Genomic DNA, 22,458 nt, shown 5'->3' on the forward strand with positions numbered 1-22,458 from the left:
TTTGTAAACAGGGCAAGTAGGGTCGTATCCTGTGAGGACCCGTAATTTTCTTAATTTCTAGGTTTTAATTTCTTTTAATTGCACGTTTTTCCACATTTTCTTTATTCAAAAATTTTTTAAAATAAATTTTATGAGTAAATATAGTTTTAAAATGATTTTTCTAGTATCGATTAGTTTTTGAGAAAGTAAGAGCGTATACCGGACGTGGGACCCACTAGGGTGAAAAGTTCGGAAAAATTTGGTCAACTAGGTTAAGTTTCGGATATTGGGTTTAAATTATCGGGTGCTAAGAGATAATTAGAGGTTACCCAAGTGGATTGGTATTAGAGAGACAAAAGGATAATTGTGAGCCAAAAGAGATGCTAGGTGTCGCGTTTTCATTGGACCTTGGATTTGACTACTATTCACCAACTTTACTAAATACCAAAAATTGACCAAAATGAGCTTCATTTTCCCTTGCTCTTGGCCGGCCATGGAGGAGAGAAAGAGAGAGAAAGTGTCTTCAATTTTCCTTCATTTCTAGCTTGAATCTTGCAAACCTACCAGTTAAATTCCAAAATTTTTCCACAAAAGTGAGTTGCTAAGCTAGTTTAAGGTATTGAGTGGAGCCATTTGTGAAGAACAAGCTCTAGTTGTCTTGTTTCTTGGAGTTGCAAAGGTGAGGTGTTAAATATCTTCCCTCTCATGCTAATAATGATCAATTAAGGATTTCTAGTGGTAGAGCATTGCATTTTATGGATGATTTCATGTCCTATGGGTGAGATTGATGGATTTTCTTTTGTTCATGAATTTTTCTGATTTAATATGATTCATATGGTGTAGCTTTGTATGATGATCGGAAATGATATTTCAGGAAACTAGAAGGTGGAAAAAGTGGTTAATTGCTGGAAATTTCTGTTTTGGAAGGAAAATTGGAAAACTAGGGTTCATGTTCCTACATTCTGCCCGGTTTTGTAGCTTATAGTTAGAGGCCGAATTGGCCTTGAGTTAAAACATGAAAGTTGTAGGGAATGATATTTTAGAGGTTCCTGCAAAATTTCAGGTCAATCGGAATAGCGTAGCTTGAGAAAAGATGGAATTACCCTTACTGCCCTGGTTTTACCCGAATTTGAGAATTGCTTCTGTAATGGGTTATTTTGGTTGGGAATGCTTCGGAATTAGTTGTTGAGGTCTCTGATGTATTGTAGCCCTGTTTCTTAGCTTTCGGATGGCTTTGAAATTACTGGATTTGGACTTAGGTAGGCTGACTTATGATGTTTGAACCAGAATGCGTTCTGTGAATCTATTTTTCCGGTTCTGGTGTAGTATATTGCATTTTTGACCTGGTTACACTCGAAACTGGGTTGAGTGACCTTCTACAACATTGTAGCCCTATCTCTTAGCTTCGAAATGGTGTATCTTGAACCTCTATCCGATAATCGTAGTGCCATTGCTACCAAAACCGCAAAATGATGTCAAAAACTATTTTTTTTCAGGTTAACACTTAACTACATTTCCGGATTTTTCTGGTTTCCTCTAATGCTTATGTATGCTTATGGAGCTCTATTTTGGTGGTATCTGGAATTGGTTTATGACTTGTAAGCGAGTCTTATTATGTTTATTTGAATAGTTTTAGGGCTTGACTTTCGTTTCCGGTCATTTTCCTAGCTAAATTTTGTACTTGAATGACTTTAAGCTTAGTGAACGCTTTTGGAAATGAGATTATTTTTGTATGAGATATTGGGACTGATTTGAGGAAATAATGAAGCCATTAATGGCTGGAAAATAGGTAAACACAAGGGACTTGCTGCCGAAATTTTACTTGAAAGCTAGTTGGATTTACTTGTGACTTGAGCGAAGGGTTTTAGGGTTGTTCATGTTTTTTATACCAACCGCTACCTTTTTCTCCAATTTCATTGTTATTTCTTTGCACTGGTAGCTAATGTGATCAGGTACACGACTTATAGTTAAGTCTTAGTTATGCATTTCGTGTACTGGATTCGTGAAAGTGGGAACCATAATTGTTTCACCTTGATTATTTTAGGGTTTCTTGGTGACTAAAGCCCAAACTTTTGAGGTATCTGTACTGACACCGATAAGTGTTCCACTACCTGCTACCTGTTATGTGAAATATCTGAATATCTGAAATACTTGATTTATGACTATCGGAGCCAAATACTGTTTTGATAAAATGGAGGCGAGGGTGTATTTTATCACACTCGTTCTCTTGTCTGTTCATATGCCAATTTTGAGTGCGTATCAGAATCTGCTATCTGTATCTGGTATCGGTATCTGTATCTGTTCTGACGTCGTTTGGAAACTTGTATCCAACGACCTTTCTGTGACCTCTGAACTCAACACCTGTGGCCAGTTACTCGAGTCGGGCCGGCAAGAACCTGGTCGATTAGATAACGAACCACGGTAGTCTGTTTTGGAATCTTTGGTTATTGAGACCCTTGATTCCGGTATACTCGAGTATTACCATTTCTGATCTGATTGGATTTCGGGCCCGGTAGGGGTATGTGAGGTGGAAGGAATCGGAGAAAGTGGAGTCTACGGTATTGGTTACTCCTTTAGCATTGACGGAGTGTCAACTATTATTTCGATCAAGTTTCGGTGACGCGAATGGGAATTTGGCTCCTGAGAGCGACCTGTATCCTTCCTATTTGAATCATTGGTTCCTTTACTTTATCTCTGGCATGTGTACCTAATTTGTTAAAGGTGAAATGCCATGATTTTACTGTTATGTGTCTGGTACCTCATTGAGCGCAAGCTCACCCCTTTCTATTCCTTTTGTTTTCCTTACAGGAAAATAAATACTTTTGGATTGGATTTGATAGTTGGTTGCTGAATTGAGCTAGATGGACAGATCTTTTGTATAGCTTCTTGATTGAAACCCTAGATGTACTTTTGGGTCCGTTTCTCTTCTAATTTGGCAAACCGTACCTGTATCCACTTTTAAATAACTTTTGTATGCCCCTTTGGGTTGTATATGCTTAATTTTGAGATGTGAATATTTGCTTGACGTTTGGTTGGGTTTTGACGTGTCGGTTACTATTCATGGCCGATTCCGATTTCATTTTTTTTATTTGGCATTTTGACTTATTTACGCGCTGTTGTAAGTTCCGGAACGCATTAGATCGCTCTAAACTGAACCGTTAGTCCTGGCGAGAGTTGGGCAGGCAGTCCGCTAACCCCTTTGGTTCGCCTTAGGGGAAGGTGGGGCTGTCACAAGTGGTATCAAGGCCGCTTCACGTGGTCTCTGCATGGAGTGAGTTTGGGGCCAAGTGGTGTTATGGTCCTGCTTTTGGTGAAGGTGTCTAAAAGGGTTAAGTACTCGTTTGAGCATAAGTTATGAACTATGCATGTTATAAGTGTAAAAATCTTTATCATGAAATTTGAGAAAGATAGATCTGTATGTCGGGTAGGAATCCTTAATATGGATGATTTACACTTGGGACCGGCCGGCTCGAGTTGTGAATTATCTTAATTGGGATTCTCGTGCCTGGCTACTAAATCAATGAGAGTCTAGGTTCGAAAGGATTTAGGCGAACTAGAAAGGCAATTCTATGGAACTTCGTATGGTCTGTTCGGGTGTGGTTTAGCGTGATCAACTTTGATTAAGATATAGATGGTGTTGTTGTCGTAGATTATGGACGAAACCCTAGAGGGGGAAAAACTCTTCATGAGTTATTTTTGTACTCGTGACCTAGTCTGTCTATAGTACTTTCTAATGATCCCGCTACTTTCATGGATCTCTCATATTTGTATCTACTTGACTGCTACTGTGTGACTGGTTCGGTTTAGTTGTGTGTATATATGCTTTTGCTCTGTATGTACCTCTTGTTATTTGCTTATGCTTATAATTATATTTGCACCTCGACCCTAGATTGACTTAGATTAATGGAGGGCACACGTAGTGGCCGGGGACGTGGGGGCGGGCGTAGGCAACCCACGCCGAACAGGGGTGCTGGAAAAATCTCATCTGGACCAAATCCTAAACCGAAAGTTGACCCCAATGTACAGATAGCTGCCGCTATGCAGCAAATGACCAACCTGCTGGCACAAGTGGTGCAGCAACAAGGCCAGAATCCAAGCCCTAATTCTGGAAACCCTGGCAATCATACCGAGAGCGAGGACAGAGCTCTCGAAAGATTTCAAAAGTTTGCTCCACCCAAGTTTCTTGGGGGGTTCGACCCGGATGTCGCCGAAAGGTGGCTCAAGAAGATGGTGAATATCTTTGCGGTCCTGCATTATACCGAAGAAAGGCAGGTGACTTTTGCTGTCTTCCAACTAGAAGGGGCGGCTCGTTCCTGATGGAACGTTATTAGGCAAAAATGGGAACGGGAACAAACGCCCAGAATTTGGGTGAATTTTATGCGGAAGTTCAACGCGAAATTCTTCCCTCCTCTAGTTCAGGAGCGGAAGGAAGATGAATTTATTCGGTTTCGTCAGGGAGCCCAATCTGTAGCGGAGTACGAGAGCCAATTCACCCGCCTATCCAAATTTGCGCCCGAACTCATCATGACCGAGCAACGAAGAATACGGCGATTTGTCCAGGGTCTAAACGTCGAAATCTAGAAGGACCTCGCGGTAGCCCAAATTAATGCCTTCAGCGATGCAGTAGAGAAGGCGCAACGAGTAGAGAATGCTAGACTACAGGTGAAAAACTTTCAAACCAAAAAAAGGGGCTTTCCTGGGAGTAGCTCTGAGCAAGAAGGTACAAATACGCCCCCTAAGACTGGAAAGGGAAACGGAGGAGTACGACAACCAGGGGTGTCGCGTGATATCCCTCAAGGAGGACCGGTCTCTGCTACTCGTGGTCCCTGTGGATATTGCGGAGGGCCAAGTCATACGGAGGCAAATTGTTGGAAGAAATAGAGAAAATGTCTGCATTGCGGAAGTGCTGATCATCAGATTGCTGACTGCCCAGTTCGATTGCGAAAAGGAAAAGGGACCCCGCAACCCATTAAGACTAACTCTGGACAGTTGGAAAAGGAAGGAACTGGATCCAAGGTACCGGATCAGGTGTACTCTTTAAAACACCATCAGGATCCTGACTCGTCTGAGAACGGAGAAGGTATGGTCCGTTGGGTACCTTAGGTTTTGATAGATTCCTTTGATAAGAAAAATTTCGAGGGCGAAATTTCTTTGAGGGGGAGAGAGTGTGAGGACCCGTAATTTTCTTAATTTCTAGGTTTTAATTTCTTTTAATTGCATGTTTTTTCACAATTTCTTTATTCCAAACTTTTTAAAAATAAATTTTATAAGTAAATATAGTTTTAAAATGATTTTTCTAGTATCGGTTAGTTTTTTAAAAAGTAAGAGCGTATACCGGACGTGGGACCCACTAAGGTGAAAAGTTCGGAAAAATTTGGTCAACTAGATTAAGTTTCGGATATTGGGTTTAAATTATCGGGTGCTAAGAGATAATTAGAGGTTACCCAAGTGGATTGGTATTAGAGAGACAAAAGGATAATTGTGAGCCAAAAGAGATGCTAGGTGTCGCGTTTTCATTGGACCTTGGATTTGACTACTATTCACCAACTTTACTAAATACCAAAAATTGACCAAAATGAGCTTCATTTTCCCTTGCTCTTGGCCGGCCATGGAGGAGAGAAAGAGAGAGAAAGTGTCTTCAATTTTCCTTCATTTCTAACTTGAATCTTGCAAACCTACCGGTTAAATTCCAAAATTTCTCCACAAAAGTGAGTTGCTAAGCTATTTTAAGGTATTGAGTGGAGCCATTTGTGAAGAACAAGCTCTAGTTGTCTTGTTTTTTAGAGTTGCAAAGGTGAGGTGTTAAATATCTTCCCTCTCATGCTAACAATGATCAATTAAGGATTTTTAGTGGTAGAGCATTGCATTTTATGGATGATTTCATGAACTATGGGTGAGATTGATGGATTTTCTTTTGTTCATGAAATTTTCTGATTTAATATGATTCATATGGTGTGGCTTTGTATGATGATTGGAAATTATATTTAAAGAAGCTAGAAGGTGGAAAAAGTGGTTAATAGCTGGAAATTTCTGTTTTGGAAGGAAAATTGGAAAACTAGGGTTCATGTTCCTACATTCTGCCCGGTTTTGTAACTTATAGTTAGAGGCCGAATTGGCCTTGGATTAAAACATTAAAGTTGTATAGAATGATATTTTAAAGGTTCCTGCAAAATTTTAGGTCAATCGGAAAAGCGTAGCTTGAGAAAAAACGGAATTACCCTTGCTGCCCTGGTTTTACCCGAATTTGAGAATTGCTTCTGTAATGGGTTATTTTGGTTGGGAATGCTTCGGAATTAGTTATTGAGGTCTTCTGATGTATTGTAGCCCTATTTCTTAGCTTTCGAATGGCTTTGGAATTACTGGATTTGGACTTAGGTAGGCTGACTTATGATGTTTGAACCAGAATGCGTTCTGTGAATCTATTTTTCCGGTTCTGGTGTAGTATATTGCATTTTTGACCTGGTTACACTCGAAACTGGGTTGAGTGACCTTCTACAACATTGTAGCCCCATATGTTAGCTTCGAAACGGTGTATCTTGCACCTCTATCCGATAATCGTAGTGCCATTGGTACCAAAACCGCAAAATGATGTCAAAAACTATTTTTTTTCGGGTTAACGCTTAACTACATTTCCGAATTTTTCTGGTTTCCTCTAATGCTTATGTATGCTTATGGAGCTCTATTTTGGTGGTATCTGGAATTGGTTTATGACTTGTAAGCGAGTCTTATTGTGTTTATTTGAATAGTTTTAGGGCTTGACTTTCGTTTCCGGTCATTTTCCTAACTAAATTTTGTACTTGAATGACTTTAAGCTTAGTGAACGGCTTTTGGAAATGAGATTATTTTTGTATGAAATATTGGAACTGATTTGAGGAAATAATGAAGCCATTAATGGCTGGAAAATAGGTAAACACAAGGGACTTGCTGCCGAAATTTTACTTGAAGGCTGGTTGGATTTACTTGTGATTTGAGCGAAGGGTTTTAGGGTTGTTCATGTTTTTTATACCAACCGCTACCTTTTTCTCCAATTTCATTGTTATTTCTTTGCACTGGTAGCTAATGTGATCAGGCACACGGCTTATAGTTAAGTCTTAGTTATGCATTTCGTGTACTAGATTCGTGAAAGTGGGAACCATAATTGTTTCACCTTGGTTATTTTAGGGTTTCTTGGTAACTAAAGCCCAAACTTTTGAGGTATCTGTACTGACACCGGTGAGTGTTCCACTACCTGCTACCTGTTATGTGAAATATCTGAATATCTGAAATACTTGATTTATGATTATCGGAGCCAAATACTGTTTTAATAAAATAGAGGCGAGGGTGTACTTTATCACACTCGTTCTCTTGTCTGTTCATATGCCAATTTTGAGTGCGTATCGGAATCTGCTATCTGTATCTGGTATCGGTATCTGTATCTGTTCTGACATCGTTTGGAAACTTGTATCCAACGACCTTTTTGTGACTTCTGAGCTCAACACCTGTGGCCAGTTACTCGAGTCGGGTCGGCAAGGGCCTGGTCGATTAGATAACGAACCACGGTAGTCTGTTTTGAGATCTTTGGGTATTGAAACCTTTGATTCCGGTATACTCGAGTATTACCATTTCTGATCTGATTGGATTTCGGACCCGGTAGGGGTATGTGAGGTGGAAGGAATCGGAAAAAATGGAGTCTACGGTATTGGTTACTCCTTTAGCATTGACGGAGTGTCAACTATTATTTCGATCAAGTTTCGGTGACGCGAATGGGAATTTGGCTCTTGAGAGCCACCTGTATCCTTCCTATTTGAATAATTGGTTCCTTTACTTTATCTCTGACATGTGTACTTGATTTGTTAAAGGTGAAATGCCATGATTTTACTGCTATGTGTCTAGTACCTCATTGAGCGCAAACTCACCCCTTTCTGCTCCTTTTGTTTTCCTTACAAGAAAATAAATGCTTTTGGACTGAATTTGATAGTTGGTTGCTGAATTGAGCTAGATGGACAGATCTTTTGTATAGTGCCTTGATTGAAACCCTAGATGTACTTTTGGATCCGTTTCTCTTTTAATTTGGCAAACCGTATCTATATCCACTTTTGAATAACTTTTGTATGCCCCTTTGGATTGTATATGCTTAATTTCAAGATGTGAATATTTGCTTGACGTTTGGTTGGGTTTTGACGTGTCGGTTACTATTCATGGCTGATTCCGATTTCATTTTTTTATTTGACATTTTGACTTGTTTACGCGCTGTTGTAAGTTCCGGAACGCATTAGATAGCTCTAAACTGAACCGTTAGTCCTGGCGAGAGTTGGGTAGGCAATCCGCTAACCCCTTTGGTTCGCCTTAGGGGAAGGTGGGGCTGTCACATATCCTCAGGAACTGTGTATATTTGTTTCTTAAGAAATCCAAAGTAACACAGGGGTGATTTTGTAGGAATGACGACAATCAAATAAATTCAAATAAGAAAATAAAAATAAATACTAACTAGAAATTAAACGGCAATTCACTAAACTTAACGTAACAATAATTAAAGATCCAAAACAATTAGAACAAGAAGCTAATTAAAAATAAAATAAAATAGGCAACTAAAAATCAAATGGCAATTCACTAAAATCAAGGTACTATTAATTAACGGTCTAGCCAAGAAATAATTTCAGCAATGGTTCACCTAATTGATCATCGATGCAAAGACAATTCCAATTATTTATCAATAAATATGTTATAACTACCAAACAAGCGATGACAGTCAACCCCTCCTTATTGTGTCGGTGATTAAGGTATGCTCGTTAATCACTGCTCTAATTAGGAAATAATCCTAGGTACGCCCGTAAAATTTAATTTTTCAATTGCCTTACGTATTAGAGGAGCCCTATTCTAACCAAATAACGCACTACCAAGGTTATTTCAGATTAGCCCGCGTATCCCCCTGACACAAATCTAATCGTACCAGTTGTCACTAATTTAAGGCAATTAAATAATTACGAATTTAATGCCCTAATTGACAATAGATTACCAAATCAATTAATCATCCGGATCCAAGACAATCAATTAATTAAATAACCATAAGCTCAGCAATCAAGGAATATGCGAATACCGATAAATAAAAGGAAAAGATTAAATTAAATCGATCTCACAATTCTTAGGTGATCCAAAGCATCCATCGTTTTTTCACTAGAGTGAGGGAATTAGTTTATATTTGATGAACGAAACCCGTACAAAATTTTAGCAAAAGTCACGGCCATTGTCTGCATTTCGGGAAGCCGCAATTCGTCGAACAATTGAATCTCTTAATTGTCCCCAGCATCCGTAGAGCAAGGCCACTCAAAAGAAACAAGAAGGAAAAGTCAAAGAAAGTAGGCTCCAATCTCCTGACATGTTTAAGAAGCAAAAGAACTGAGAAGGGATTCTCCCCAGAAAAAGTCAAAAGCAAGACTAAACTAAAAAAAGAGAAAATTAAAAGCTAAGCTATTGCTTCTCATTGTTTTTTCCTCGCAACCGTGGAGAATGCTTACAAAAGGCTAAGAAGAAAAGTCAAAAGTGAGGCTAAGCTAAAGGACGAAAAGCTCAAAAGTGATGAGATGCCTCTCCTCCTCTCCAATCTTCCCTTTTGTATCCTAGGGTCTTTTCTTTGCACTACGCGGCGGCTTCCAGGGGAAACAAGACTTTGGTCAAATGACCGAAAAGGGCTTGTGTCCCTATTTCCCAAAATGCCCTTGCAAGCCTTCTATTTAATTTCTTTCCCGATGATTTGTCAAAGTAGCACTGATTGTGGCATTTGATCTACTCCCTGAAATAAATGCAAATGACGAAAAAGTGAGTAGAATCTAGCAATTAATCCACATTAAGTCAGGTAATAGGGGAAATTAATAATAGAATAAATAGTAAAATTGTAACCTATCAATTCCCCCCACACCTAAATCATGCTTGCCCTTAAGCATAAGAAAAGTACACAGACACTAAAATTTGATAATGGTCATTGCTCTATCTACCAAATTGCCAAGATATCAAGAAAAACCATATATCGAGCACTAGTGATTAAAATCCGAGAAGCATCCTCCCAGCTAGCCTTTAAACCACAAACTCCTTCAATTTCTAAATTAACTACTCTAAGAAAAAGGAATGGCACACAACATTTATCAACTAATGGTCCAAATATTCACACAAGTCTCCATATTAAGTCCATAAACCGGCAAGCTTTTCGATTATTTATTCTCTTCCTTTTTTTCTCTTTTCTTTTCCTTTTTTTTAATAATAATAATAATAACATTAACACAAAAAGACTTAGTCTCTAGCCGTTGGAGTCTTTTGACGCGAACTCCAACATTTTTAGATGAAGGGGTCCGGTTACTCAGCTCCTACCGCTATACGATCACGTATTCATAGCAAGTACTACCTTTTGATGCGAGAATCGACACTTTTAAATACAGATCCCCCGTTACTCAGTGGTAACTAATAGCGGAGTACAATCAAACTTATTCACAGCCAAACAACGTAAAAACGCAAAATAACAATACTAACAACCAAGCATAGGAGCAGCTCGCCTCATTATTGCCAAACATGGAGAACTAGAGTCAATATTGGACCAGTTCACATTAAAACGCCAACAGTCATTCCCTATGCCTAGAAAAGTTAATCAAAGAAATCAAAAGAGTCAAGCAGTCCGATATTCACCAAAGAGATGTTTTGGACTCAACCACATTAACTCGATACACCTTCATTTTAAAAACTTGGCAAAAGTAGAATTAGAGGCAATATCCCAACACCAAATCCTGGTATTCACATGAGAGCTAAACACCAACAAGAAAGAATGAAAATGAGCAAAAGATAGACAAGTCATGAATTAAAAATAAAACTAAAAACTAAAAACTACTAGAAACTAAAAACTAAAAGAAAAAAAAAACGCAGGCACCCCATCAGACTCCCTACACCTATAGGACACATTGTCCTCAATGTGACAAATAAACGGCAAAAGTGGGTGAGAGAGCAACCAAACTTCCCTGAAGTCGGGTCAAAGTGGTGGGCGAGGTGGAAATGGAGGAGCGAAGCCCGTATGAAGCAGAAACTGCGCCAAATTCTGTGCCATGCCGGCGACATTGGCATCAACGTTGACCATCCGAGCCTCCAAAATCTGAACCTGCTCCCGGAGTTGCTACCATTCAGTAGTCCCATGTGGTGGAGGTGGCGCAGAAGAGGATGGCCCAGCCGTGTCCTCGGCTGACCCCGGAAATGAAGAGGGCCCTGCTCGGGTCGAAGGGTGCGCACCCGGGGCTCGAACTGGTTTCGGAGGGGTAAACTGGTAGAAACCATTGGGCAGGCGCTCGACGACCCCCATCTTCTCTAAGCAGTCGACGTCCAGGTGCTCCATCTCGAATGCCAAATGGAGGTCGTGGTCATCCAGATTAAAACCCTATCAACTATTCAAATTAACTAGACGTAGCTAATCATAAAGCACAAAAGAACAAAAGACTCGGTCCTTTTTTTCTAAGCATAGATTTTATTGTTATTCTAGTCCAGAAGAGCATTTTTCCTAGTATAAGACAGAAATAACAAGTACTAGTCAAACACACCACAGAAATAATCAAAGAAATCTATATACTTCTTTTCAGGCTGCAAGTAGATAATGCTAACTTTGATAGGAAGTGGGAATGCGATGGCTTTTCAGGAGAACAAGAAACTTGGGACAGTTAGGATTGGGATCAGGCAGGTACGGCCGAGGTTAAGTACAATTGGTATAGCCATTGTACTTATTTTAAAAGTTAAGTGATTGTATTTATATATTAAATTGTTGTACACGAGCAAAATTAACGTGTACAACTATAAAATAATGTTGCTACAAAATAATGTTATTATAAACCAAATCATATTAGATATACAATAACCGTATAGAGGTGTCAAATAAAACCATTTAACTAATTTTACCCATATCCGTCCATTAATAATTGAATATGGGTACATTAAATTTTTATATATGGGTATAAATGAGTTACCCAATTATACCCATTTAATAAATGGATATAATTGGGTAACCCATCTAACCCATTTAACCCATTTAACTTACATTCCCAAACCTTTTGTATTTCCCGGGGTGAAAAAGAGCTGGCTGGAGTTTTTTCAGGTGGAAAAGACTCAAATTCTTGAAAATTGCAATCTACATCTGTAAAAGTATCCCAATTATTTTCTTGAGTAGTGATGGGTCTGGTGAAGAATTTCAGGGAGAAAAAGAGGGGGTCTCTGGAGGATCAGCAGAGAACTGGAATGGATATAGCATTTATTTAGCAATTATTTACGCGATTTACTTTCTATAAAATGGTGCAAGTTTTGAAATATTTGATAATGGCTAACCTTTTGTATTTCCCAAACTATTTTTTATGTTAAATATTTTTGTTTTATTTATTATATTTATTTGTTGGTTTTATCTTATCGCTTTATTTCCTTGTAATTTATTAATTTGATCATTTTTTAGCATCATCAATTTATGACAAATTTTAGCTTCCTTTCTTACCTTTTCAAATGAAATTTTAAATTTATAAACGAAAAAATACTAGGGGTTCAAAGTTTTGGATTAAATTTTTTTGTTAACTTTCATATTATTTAGTCCAAATTTTTAGATTCTCATTGTTCAATTATTAAATAATATGTAATTTTGCGACATGGCATGCAGATGGAAAAAAATTGATAATTAGACTTATTTGGCATAATAAGTAAATATTTAAAATTAATGATGGGTGTAAAATGGTATAAATTGATAATTTAGTTTACAAAATGAATTTATATGAGCTTGTAAAAAATTAGAATAAATGGGTTATAAATGGATAATTGGGTTACCCAACTCATTTTTTGACTTACCCATTTATACCCATCTAATTAAATGGATATAAATGGGTTGACTCACTTATACACATTACCCATTTTACCCAATTCAAACCCGCCCAAATCACCCATCTTGCCACCTCTATAACCGTACAACCGCACACAGCAACTTCAATCGTACTTTCCCCAAATTCGAATGAATTGTTGATGGTAGTTTAGCAAGTAGTCAACACATTTATGTTGTATAATCATACTATCTTGTTATAGCCTCGGTACATGGAATGTTACATGCATGTACATTAATATCTGTAACACAATTTTAATATTATGTTATTGTACACCAAATTATTTGATGCAAAAACACAAGATTTTTATACAATCATACGAAACCAAATTCATATCTTCCTCAACTCTTAAACTTAGGCTCCGTTTGATAACACTGAATCTGAATTCTGAACTCTGAACTCTGAATTCTGAATACTGAAATAATTAATTTGCTGAATTTTAAGCACTGAAAAGAGATATATGAATGTCTGAATCTTAATACTGAATCTATTTATACTGTTTGATAAATATTCATAACTTAATGCTTAATAAGTTAAATTGTACAATTTTGCCCTTCTATCTTTTAATCCAAAAAGGAAATAGAACCGATGATTTAATTAACTTAAAATTGTTAGGTATGAAAATGACAATGATTGTGAAGAGCAATGCATACAATGACAATGTTTCTTTGTGTGGGAAAAGGGTATGGTTTCATCGTTTTGAAAATGGAAAAACGAGCTTTTAATACTCCAAAAGCACGTTCAATTACATTTTTCAATCTTGCATGTGCTTGGTTTAAAGCATTCTTCTTTTGATCTTGGACGAGAAGCATTTCGAAAATCAGACAACCAATATCTAATATTTCGATATGGTGTCATAAAGCCACATGTGTGTGGATAAGCTGCATCACATAAATAATATTTATCTGCACAAAAAAAATATCAAAATATAAATGTTTGTGGATGAAAATTACTGCAAAAAAATATTATTGTTAAAAAAAATTTTGAATAGAGAATATCAGGTTGTTTTGTTTAATTAAATAAGGATTTTGAATAGAGAATATTAGGTTGTTTAATTAAATAAGGATTTTGAATGTAATTAACAAACATGGATATATTTGGTAGATAAGATAAATTAGTTGAAGTAAATCTCTTGACTCTTATCAAATTAAGTATTCAGTTACGATTCTTGTGCTGAAAAAAATACATACAAATTCAGCACCACTTAATAAGTTCAGCAGGTAAATTTTTATTTATCAAACACCCACAACATCTGAATGTCTGAATGAATTCAGTTTCAGCACTTTTTTATGTTATCAAACAGGCACTTAAAATACACCTACTTTTTGCTCTTTACGTTAAGCTTGAAAGATGGAGATGGATGATATTTAGATAATATGACATATACGGAAATCGCTTGTTTGGCCAATGCTAGCCAGACTAGTCAATATAGTGTGGAGATTAAAATAACTTACTTTTTAAATATTGAGATGATGCAGACTCAACGCTATTCAATCTTCCTGCTGCGATCGCTTGATGTAGTAGTCCTTCACTTGCCCCGCCCAACAAGGCTTGCTGTTAGACACTTTAGGTTTAAAAGAATAGAAGGAAAAGGTACAGGAATAAATTTAACATCATAAGGCTGACAATTTAAGGCAGGACAAAATAGCTGCAAAAAAAGAAAAAAGGGAAAAAAAATGGTTGCAAATCAAAATATAGGGCTGTTCTCACTTGGTGAAGATTTTGCAAATCACACTCCACCAAAGCAAGGCAATTTTTGTTAGATTTTAGGCTTTACCTTTATAATCTACACTAGGGGTGGCAATTTTTGACACGACCTGAAAACACGACACGAATCTAACACGAAATTAATGGGTTTGGGTTGAGGTTTCGGGAATTCGGGTTGGACCCGATGAACCCGAAAAGAAAACAGGTCGATTTCGGGTCAACCCGTGGTGACATAATATGACTCGATATGACCCGTTTACAAATTAAAAAATAATTTAATAAACATAAAAACATATTAGGTCACCACGAGTTGACCCGAAATCAACCTGTTTTCTTTTCGGGTTTATCGGATCCAACCCGATTCTGACCCGAATTCCCAAAACCTCAACCAAAACCCATTAATTTCGTGTTAGGTTCGTGTCGTGTTTTCAGGTCGTGTCAAAAATTGCCACCCCTAGTATCTATCATACAACAGATACAAACTAAACTAGTGTGAATATTCGTGCGTACATTATTGAAAAAAATTAAAAGAGACGGTAAATTTTTAAAAAGTTAAAAGTTTTGCACCAATATAATTAAAATCTAAGATTTGTCTAATAATAGTTGAAAGCATGACAAAGTATGTAGATCATTCAAAAACTGCGTTTTTGCGGAAGATGGATCTTGAAATAATAATATAAATTTATATTAGAAAATGAATGATATATGGATAGAAATAAATGTAACTGCATATTTTATTTGATTTCAAAATGAAATACTTACAAACATTATGCATTCGATTTGATATTCTTGTACAAATGTGCAAATATTTTTTATACCAATCAACTTTTAGTATGAAAAATAATATTGGTGGTTTAATTAATTCTATTGAATTTTATGGAATTCATACTATAGAAAAATGTTTAGCGAGAATTGTATTTGTTGGAAGTAAATTTGCTGAACCTTTTAAAATATTTCAGTGGGATCACTATGATGTAAGATTTGTTTTGTGATCAGTTGTTTTCTCCTTTATAATCTTACAAATTTGAAATTGAGACGCCATTGAAATCAATGATGGAACTAAGGGAGGCTAATAGGGGCCATAGCCCTGCTTAAGTTTTCAATTCATATTGTATAAATATTTGTGTAAAATAAAGTTGGCCCCCTTAATTTTTTACAATTTTAATTTATATTATGAGAGTTTATATATGTGTGCGCATACAGAGTTTATATATTACATTTTTTACAATTTTAATTTATATTATGAGAATTTATATTTTGATTTTAATATTATTTCAACTAAGTGACCTGTGATTCTTTTTGGTTCCACAACATCTACTACCAAAATATATAAGTGAGCTGTGGTTTCAGAGACATGTTTTGATCCATGGCAATAAATTCTCATATTATCTCATGCACGTATTGTACATAGGGATTTTGAATCTATACCATATACATGATCAAATAAAAATTTTCACTTAATTTCTCAATCTTGTGGCACGAAACAAATTGGGTTACACGGCATCTACTACCAAAATATGTTTCCTGCCACGGCGGGCAAATAACATGAACTTGAAGTGATCAAATTACACAGTTCTTTCAAGTCTCAACCACCCAGGCGGTTGAAGGAATAGGGACATCAGCGGAGCCATATGATTAGCATTTCATCATAAATGGGGAAGGGAAGCTTCATTCCCACTTCTTGTACAAATAATTGATTTTAGAAATTTTCATATCTGTATCTATGCGTAGCTCAGTTGTACCTTAGTCAATTATGGTATTGGTAGTAGTCTACCATGTAAACAAGGAATAAGGGAAAGCTACATATGTGCTGTAATCTTCCCAAGTCTATCACTATTTTTTATTTCCTTAAATGTCTAGATTTTAGGTATGAAAATTTTATAGTAAACAACAATACACTTAAACAATAGAAATAAATTAAAAGATCCATTTTTTTTTATTTTTGGGATTTCATATTTGTGTCTATGTTAAGGGATATCATGATGTTGAGTCTTTTTTTCTTTTTTTTTTGTAGGTGGGTTCTTTTAGGTATCAGTGTCCCTAATTTTTAGGCATCTTTAAAATATTCACTACCTACGATTTAGGTGTCTATCAAATCCCATCTCATGTGATGAAATGTAGCGAAGAGTTTTATACGTGTCTTTAACTTTTAAAGTCAGTGTGTCTATGATTTATTTGAGGATTAATCTTCTATTTACACTGACCTTCAAATGCATAAAAATTAATTTGGATTTGAATATGAAATTTAAATTTTACATGTAAAAGACAAAAAAGAAATCTTATTCTAGCATCTAACGATGAATTTTTACCTCATAGTAAAATACTCAAAAAAAGAAGTAGTTTCTATAACCGAGAGTGATTCTCTACAAATTGACAAATTGCCATGCCTCTCAAATCTCACCTGCAGCAAAAAAAAATCTAAGAGTAGTGTCATATCACTTTCTTAGTCTAGTTGGATCTGTATATCCATTACTAGCCCCTAACACAAGCCTTTTTAGACTCCCCCTCCTCTTATATTAGGATATAGTAGGTTATACGATGTATCGTTGCTGGTTAAAAAAAAAAAAAAAAAGAATTCAAACCGACATGAGCAGCGTTACAGTTTTGGCCAAATTTTGGGTAGATCCAGTTTTTAAAAACTCAATCTGAATCATTGAATTTTTGAAGATCGAATCTACCCATTGTGAGTAGGGATGGCAATGGGGACGGGTGCCCGCGGGTGCCCACCCCGCGGGAGTAGAAATGGGGCAGGGGATGGGGCGGGGCAGGGGGCGGGGGCAAAATATTTACCCCCGCCTTAAAACGGGGTGGGGGTTGGGGCAACGTACACCCGCCCCATCCCCCGCATAAATATATATATATATATATATATATATATATATATATAAGATGTTTGTCTAAAAGGCTTTAATAAAAATGTAGATACGAGAGTCTAATAGAACAAGAATTCTTTCTATGGCCTATGATATCGTTTATAAGTAATTCCAACAAACCATGGGTTTGTTTTTCCCTTCATTTTGCTTATTTTCTCTTTTATGTTTTCCATTGATCTTTGCCTTTTGTTATTTCTGGATTTTAACTGTTCTTGGTATTTTTGGTTAGTGTTTGGGAATTCTTCCTCTCTCCTGTTAGTTCTCAAAAATGCTTGAACATATGAGGAGAGTTTTGCTTTTCGTAAGTTGATTTCTTTCCTCGCGGGGGACCACGGGGGACCATGGGGGAAACGGGGCGGGGGATGAGGGGCAAGGGACGGGGGATGGGGCGGGGGACGGGGGGAGTTATTTGACAACGGGGCGGGGGACGGGGGAAAGATCCCCTGCCCCATCCCCGCCCCATTGCCATCCCTAATTGTGAGCCTATAATTTTTACATGTAAACCATTGATTATTGTTATCTCACATTTTATCTCTCTCTATTTATCTTGGTAATAAATCTATATATCCATGGAATAGGAGAAATGAATTAATGGACATTGACAAGTGTGTTCAAAGAAGAGTTGGGAAGGAGAGCGCTTTGGACTATCTACAAAGGTCTCTCAATATATGAAATCTTGGGAACTTGGTTCAGACTACTGTGGTATTCTTGTTATACTTGTGATTACTGGTGTGCAATTTCATTGTTTTATTGTTGTACTCAAAAATGTGAAGTACTTAATCTATATAAATTAGAATTCACCCATAAAAAGCAGTTAAAAGCCACGACATGTCTAAACAGATATAAACATGAAAATTTCTAATATCACACAACTCAACTCATGAGTCCCCGATCGTAGAGACAACCAGTCATGGTATTACCAAATACAGTAACAAATACAATTACTAGATAAAGTGTACAAAGCACAGCCAGTTCCCAAAATTGCCGATTCTTCCAGATCAAATAAGGCTACTGGTAGGCTGAATATATAATGCATCCTCTTGAAAAGATTTGTATGGCCTGTTATGGCCACTGAGAATTCATGTTAGTGATGAATTTTTAACATGGTCATCAATTTGTGATATCAAGCATCAAAATATATTCATGGACTAGAATAGAAGTCCATAGATCATAGATCTCCAGTTCTGGTCTAGCAAAGATACTGGTACCCCATGTCCAGATCAGAACCTTGACTGATATCTGAGGATTGAGAGGTATTGTGGTGCTGGATCAGATTACATGTTGCCAAAAGAGTCTAGACTGGAGCCATCTTGAGCATCAACTATTCTTGAAGAATGGACTTGTACGATGAAAAAATTGACTCGAGTAACCTGGACAGAAGGATGAAAGTAGCTTTCTGGTGGATTAAAAATGAGCCAATACTTGGTCCATTGATGAAGCAAGTTCTGATGCAGTGATGCTTGTGGGAACTGTTCATCTACCCATGCCTCCTTCCTAATCCTATGGTCATAGCTCATTGCCAAATTCACCGAAATTCTTCAGTTTGCCTGTCCTTTATCAATATCTTCCTGAATTTTTTTAGCATTATACTAATTTCTGATTGTTCATCTGTACCATTTAAGATGAATATTATTGATGGACTCCTCTCGTATTCAAATGTTAATTGCATTGCTCTTCTGGGATTCTGAATCTACAGATTCTACACTGCTGAAAGTTGAACCACAATCGAAAAAGATTGATCAGCTCCAATTAAATATATTTTGCTGATCATGCTCTAAACAATCTAGTTTTGTTCTGCTTCAAAACTATGATGTGCACATCCTATGGAGTACCTTTTTGAGGAGTTCAGGAGCATAAAATTGAGTTCTGGAAAGACTTCAAAATATGTGCAGAGTCAGAAAAGTATTACCGTTTGTTGATGGAAAATGCATAAAAGAAAAGTTTTATGATGATGGTTTGCATTGGCTGCATTGGTTCAATAGCTTAAATGTGTTTTATACAGCCTGAGGTCAGAATTTTGATTGGATCATCTGCTGGAGTTGAGAAGATCTACACAATTGTGGACCAAAATTGGAGAGATGTTGACCCTCAAAAGCCAATGCACAAGGCTAAAGAAACACAAAAAAATGACAGACCAAGAACAAAAGTTTAATATCATCATACATAACAGGAGATAATACAACAGAAGAAAAGAAGAGATGCTAGGAAAATGAAATACAATTACATAGCACTGAAAAAAGAATCTGGACTGGGAGGAACTGGAACATCAACAGTCCCTTCTAGCATAAGAACAACTTTCTTCATGGATGGTCGGAGTGTCGGCTCATTCTGGATGCACCACAAAGCAATTCTGATCATTCTTTCTAGCTTTGTCATGTCAACTGCCTCTTCCTCCCCCACTAGTTTATGGAGTTCACCATCCACGAAACAATCATAAGCCCACACTTCAAGAATGGATTGTTCCTCAGGAAACCTAGAGTCTACATTCTTTCGACAGCATATGATCTCTAGCAGCAATATTCCATAGCTGTAAACATCCGCTTTAACTGTCACTGGCAAATTACGATGCCATTCTGGTGCAACATAACCTCTTGTTCCTCTTACCGCAGTATAAGTTCTTGTCCTGTCATGATCTAATGGCTTTGCCAATCCAAAGTCGGATATCTTCGCGCACCTGCTGTCGTCCATGAGTATATTTTCAGGTTTGATGTCACAGTGGATGATCTGTGTCTCACACTCTTCATGTAAATAAAGAATTCCTCTTGCAACGTCAGAAGCAATTCTGATTCTTTCATCCCACCAAGGATGATTTTCTGGCTTGAAGAGAATATTCCCCAATGATCCATTACTCATATATTCATACACCAGAAGCCTTTTATTTCCATCAAGGCAGTAGCCAAGCAGCTGGACAAGATTGCGGTGGTGTGTTCTCCCGATTACTCTGATTTCATTTTGAAACTCCTTTTCCCCTTCTACTAAGAGTTTCTCTAGTTTTTTCACAGCAACTACTTTCCCTGAATTTGGCAAAACCCCTTTGTATACAGCACCAAATGCTCCTCTGCCCAATTCTTCTCTGAAATCATTTGTTGCTACCTCCAGTTCATCAAAGGTGAAGGCTTTTGGAGCCGCATCCTCCACATATTCCACATTTCCATTTTGCGTTATTTTCTTATAGGCCCGCACCTGATTTCTGTGAACATAAACCCCTGCAATTACAGAGATCATGACTCCAAAAACAGCGAGTGAAATCCCAATAACTAGGATATCCACACGAATTTCTTTTTTGATGCTTTTTGGAGGACTACTGGGAATTACACCTTCACTGATGGATGCAAGTGTACCCACCTTGACCAGAGCGACATTCGAGTCACTTGTCCTTTTCCCATATGTCAATGGGAGCTTTTGTTTTCTACACTCTCCATCTTTGTAAAATGCTGCTTCACAGTTGCAATCATCAAGGCACTGCTTTTCACAGTCTTCTTGTGTGCTTGTTTCCATTGTAGCAAAGGCATTATCTTCCCATACTGTATTTTCCAATGACCTAATCTCGTACTTGACATTGGTAATACTATTAGATTTACAACTTTCTGCAGTAAAATTCCTCTCACAGCCTGAACTCCAATTTCCTGGATTTACGAAGTCAAATCCAGGAGGACATCTGCATTCAGAAACATTGTCCATCATGGTACAGAAACCATTAGGCCCACATAGGCCTTTAGGAGCACATTTATCCTCCACAGATTCCCACAAGATGGACCTGTTGCCATGATTTGAAGAGTATGAATACAATCGAAATATGCCATCCACATCAATTTTTGCCATATATACTCTTCCATCTTGAGGATATCCTCCTTTGGTTAGATTAGACAATATAGTTAAGCTTGAATTGATCAAGTAGAGATGACCATCACCATCCAGATTCAGAGTGACACCATTTCCGAATGTGTTAGATGCATAGTAGGCGTATTCGGATGTGTCTGGCTTTCTCACAGGATACTGCACCAGGTTTCCATCATCCTGCATCTTTATCCGAAAAATCCCCGTCGAATCATCAGTTTCTGAAACACTAGAATACAGCTCGTGACCAGTTGCCAGCTGCTGACCAGGCAACAAAGTGTTCGTCGGATCCTCAAAACTCTGCCATACAATTTTCTTATCAGAATTGTATAGGACAAAGTTTCCTGAATCCAACATCGAAGCCGAAGAAATGCTTTCGGAAGGATCAGCAATAACGATGTCCTGGCCCTGTGTGTGCTGCAAAATCAGCCTTCCATCGCTTGATAACACCAGTGAAACATTGCTTGGAAAAACAGGGCTGAGCCTGTTGGCTGTCCATATTACAGTTTTTCCAGGGATTCCCGCAAGATATATCCCAACAGCATAGCCATTGCCTTGCTGGTAAAAACCAAAGGCAAATAGACCTGAATGCGACGACCATGATGATGAGTTGCCTGTAGGTGTTAGAGAAGAACCAAGGCTTATATTTAGATGGCTTTGTTGAGCTAATGCTGTAGCTAAACAGGATACAGATGATAAAAGGAAGAGTAAGAATACAGCCATGAATGTACTTGGAAAAAGAAGAAAGGCTTTGTATGCTGATCACTACTATCTCTTTGCTTGATATATGAAAGAATTGCACAGAGAAGTGCGGGGTTGACTTGTAAAGTCCTGGTAAAGGCTAAAGACCAGGTCGTCCTGGCAGAAAAGTTGTACTCGTTTTCCTCCTCCTTGCATGAGAAAAATTGGTTATTTCATTTTCTTTTTTCTACTCCTCTTTATGGCAAATGAAGTCCAGAGGATGGTAGAGTACCTAATTCCAATGTTTATTGGAAATTCTGTAATTAGTCCAAATTTCTGAATTCTTAAAGTCACCATTTGGAATGGTGTATTTAAGTAATTTTATGATAAGTAAACTAAAGACAAATGGTGTGGCTAAAAATAAAATCATGCCATCAAATGGCGCCTTTAAAGTCACCGTTTAAAATAGTAACTTCGAAACCGTACTCTCAAATGACAAAATCTTTATTTTTAGAAAAATTCAA

The 22,458-nt window shown here is 37.4% G+C and overlaps 1 protein-coding gene across 1 annotated transcript; it reads right to left on the reverse strand.

Moving 5' to 3' along the window:
• Positions 1-19,543: 19,543 nt before the first annotated feature.
• On the reverse strand, positions 19,544-21,997 carry LOC113698750 (G-type lectin S-receptor-like serine/threonine-protein kinase LECRK3). The gene has a single exon (XM_027218679.2). It carries the CDS (start codon positions 21,974-21,976, stop codon positions 19,637-19,639), a length of 2,340 nt encoding a protein of 779 aa, XP_027074480.1. The 5' UTR covers positions 21,977-21,997; the 3' UTR covers positions 19,544-19,636.
• Between the last annotated feature and the right edge of the window lie 461 nt (positions 21,998-22,458).

The sequence above is a fragment of the Coffea arabica genome, chromosome 7c, assembly GCF_036785885.1.
Source record: "Coffea arabica cultivar ET-39 chromosome 7c, Coffea Arabica ET-39 HiFi, whole genome shotgun sequence".
In the NCBI taxonomy this organism is placed as follows: domain Eukaryota; kingdom Viridiplantae; phylum Streptophyta; class Magnoliopsida; order Gentianales; family Rubiaceae; genus Coffea; species Coffea arabica.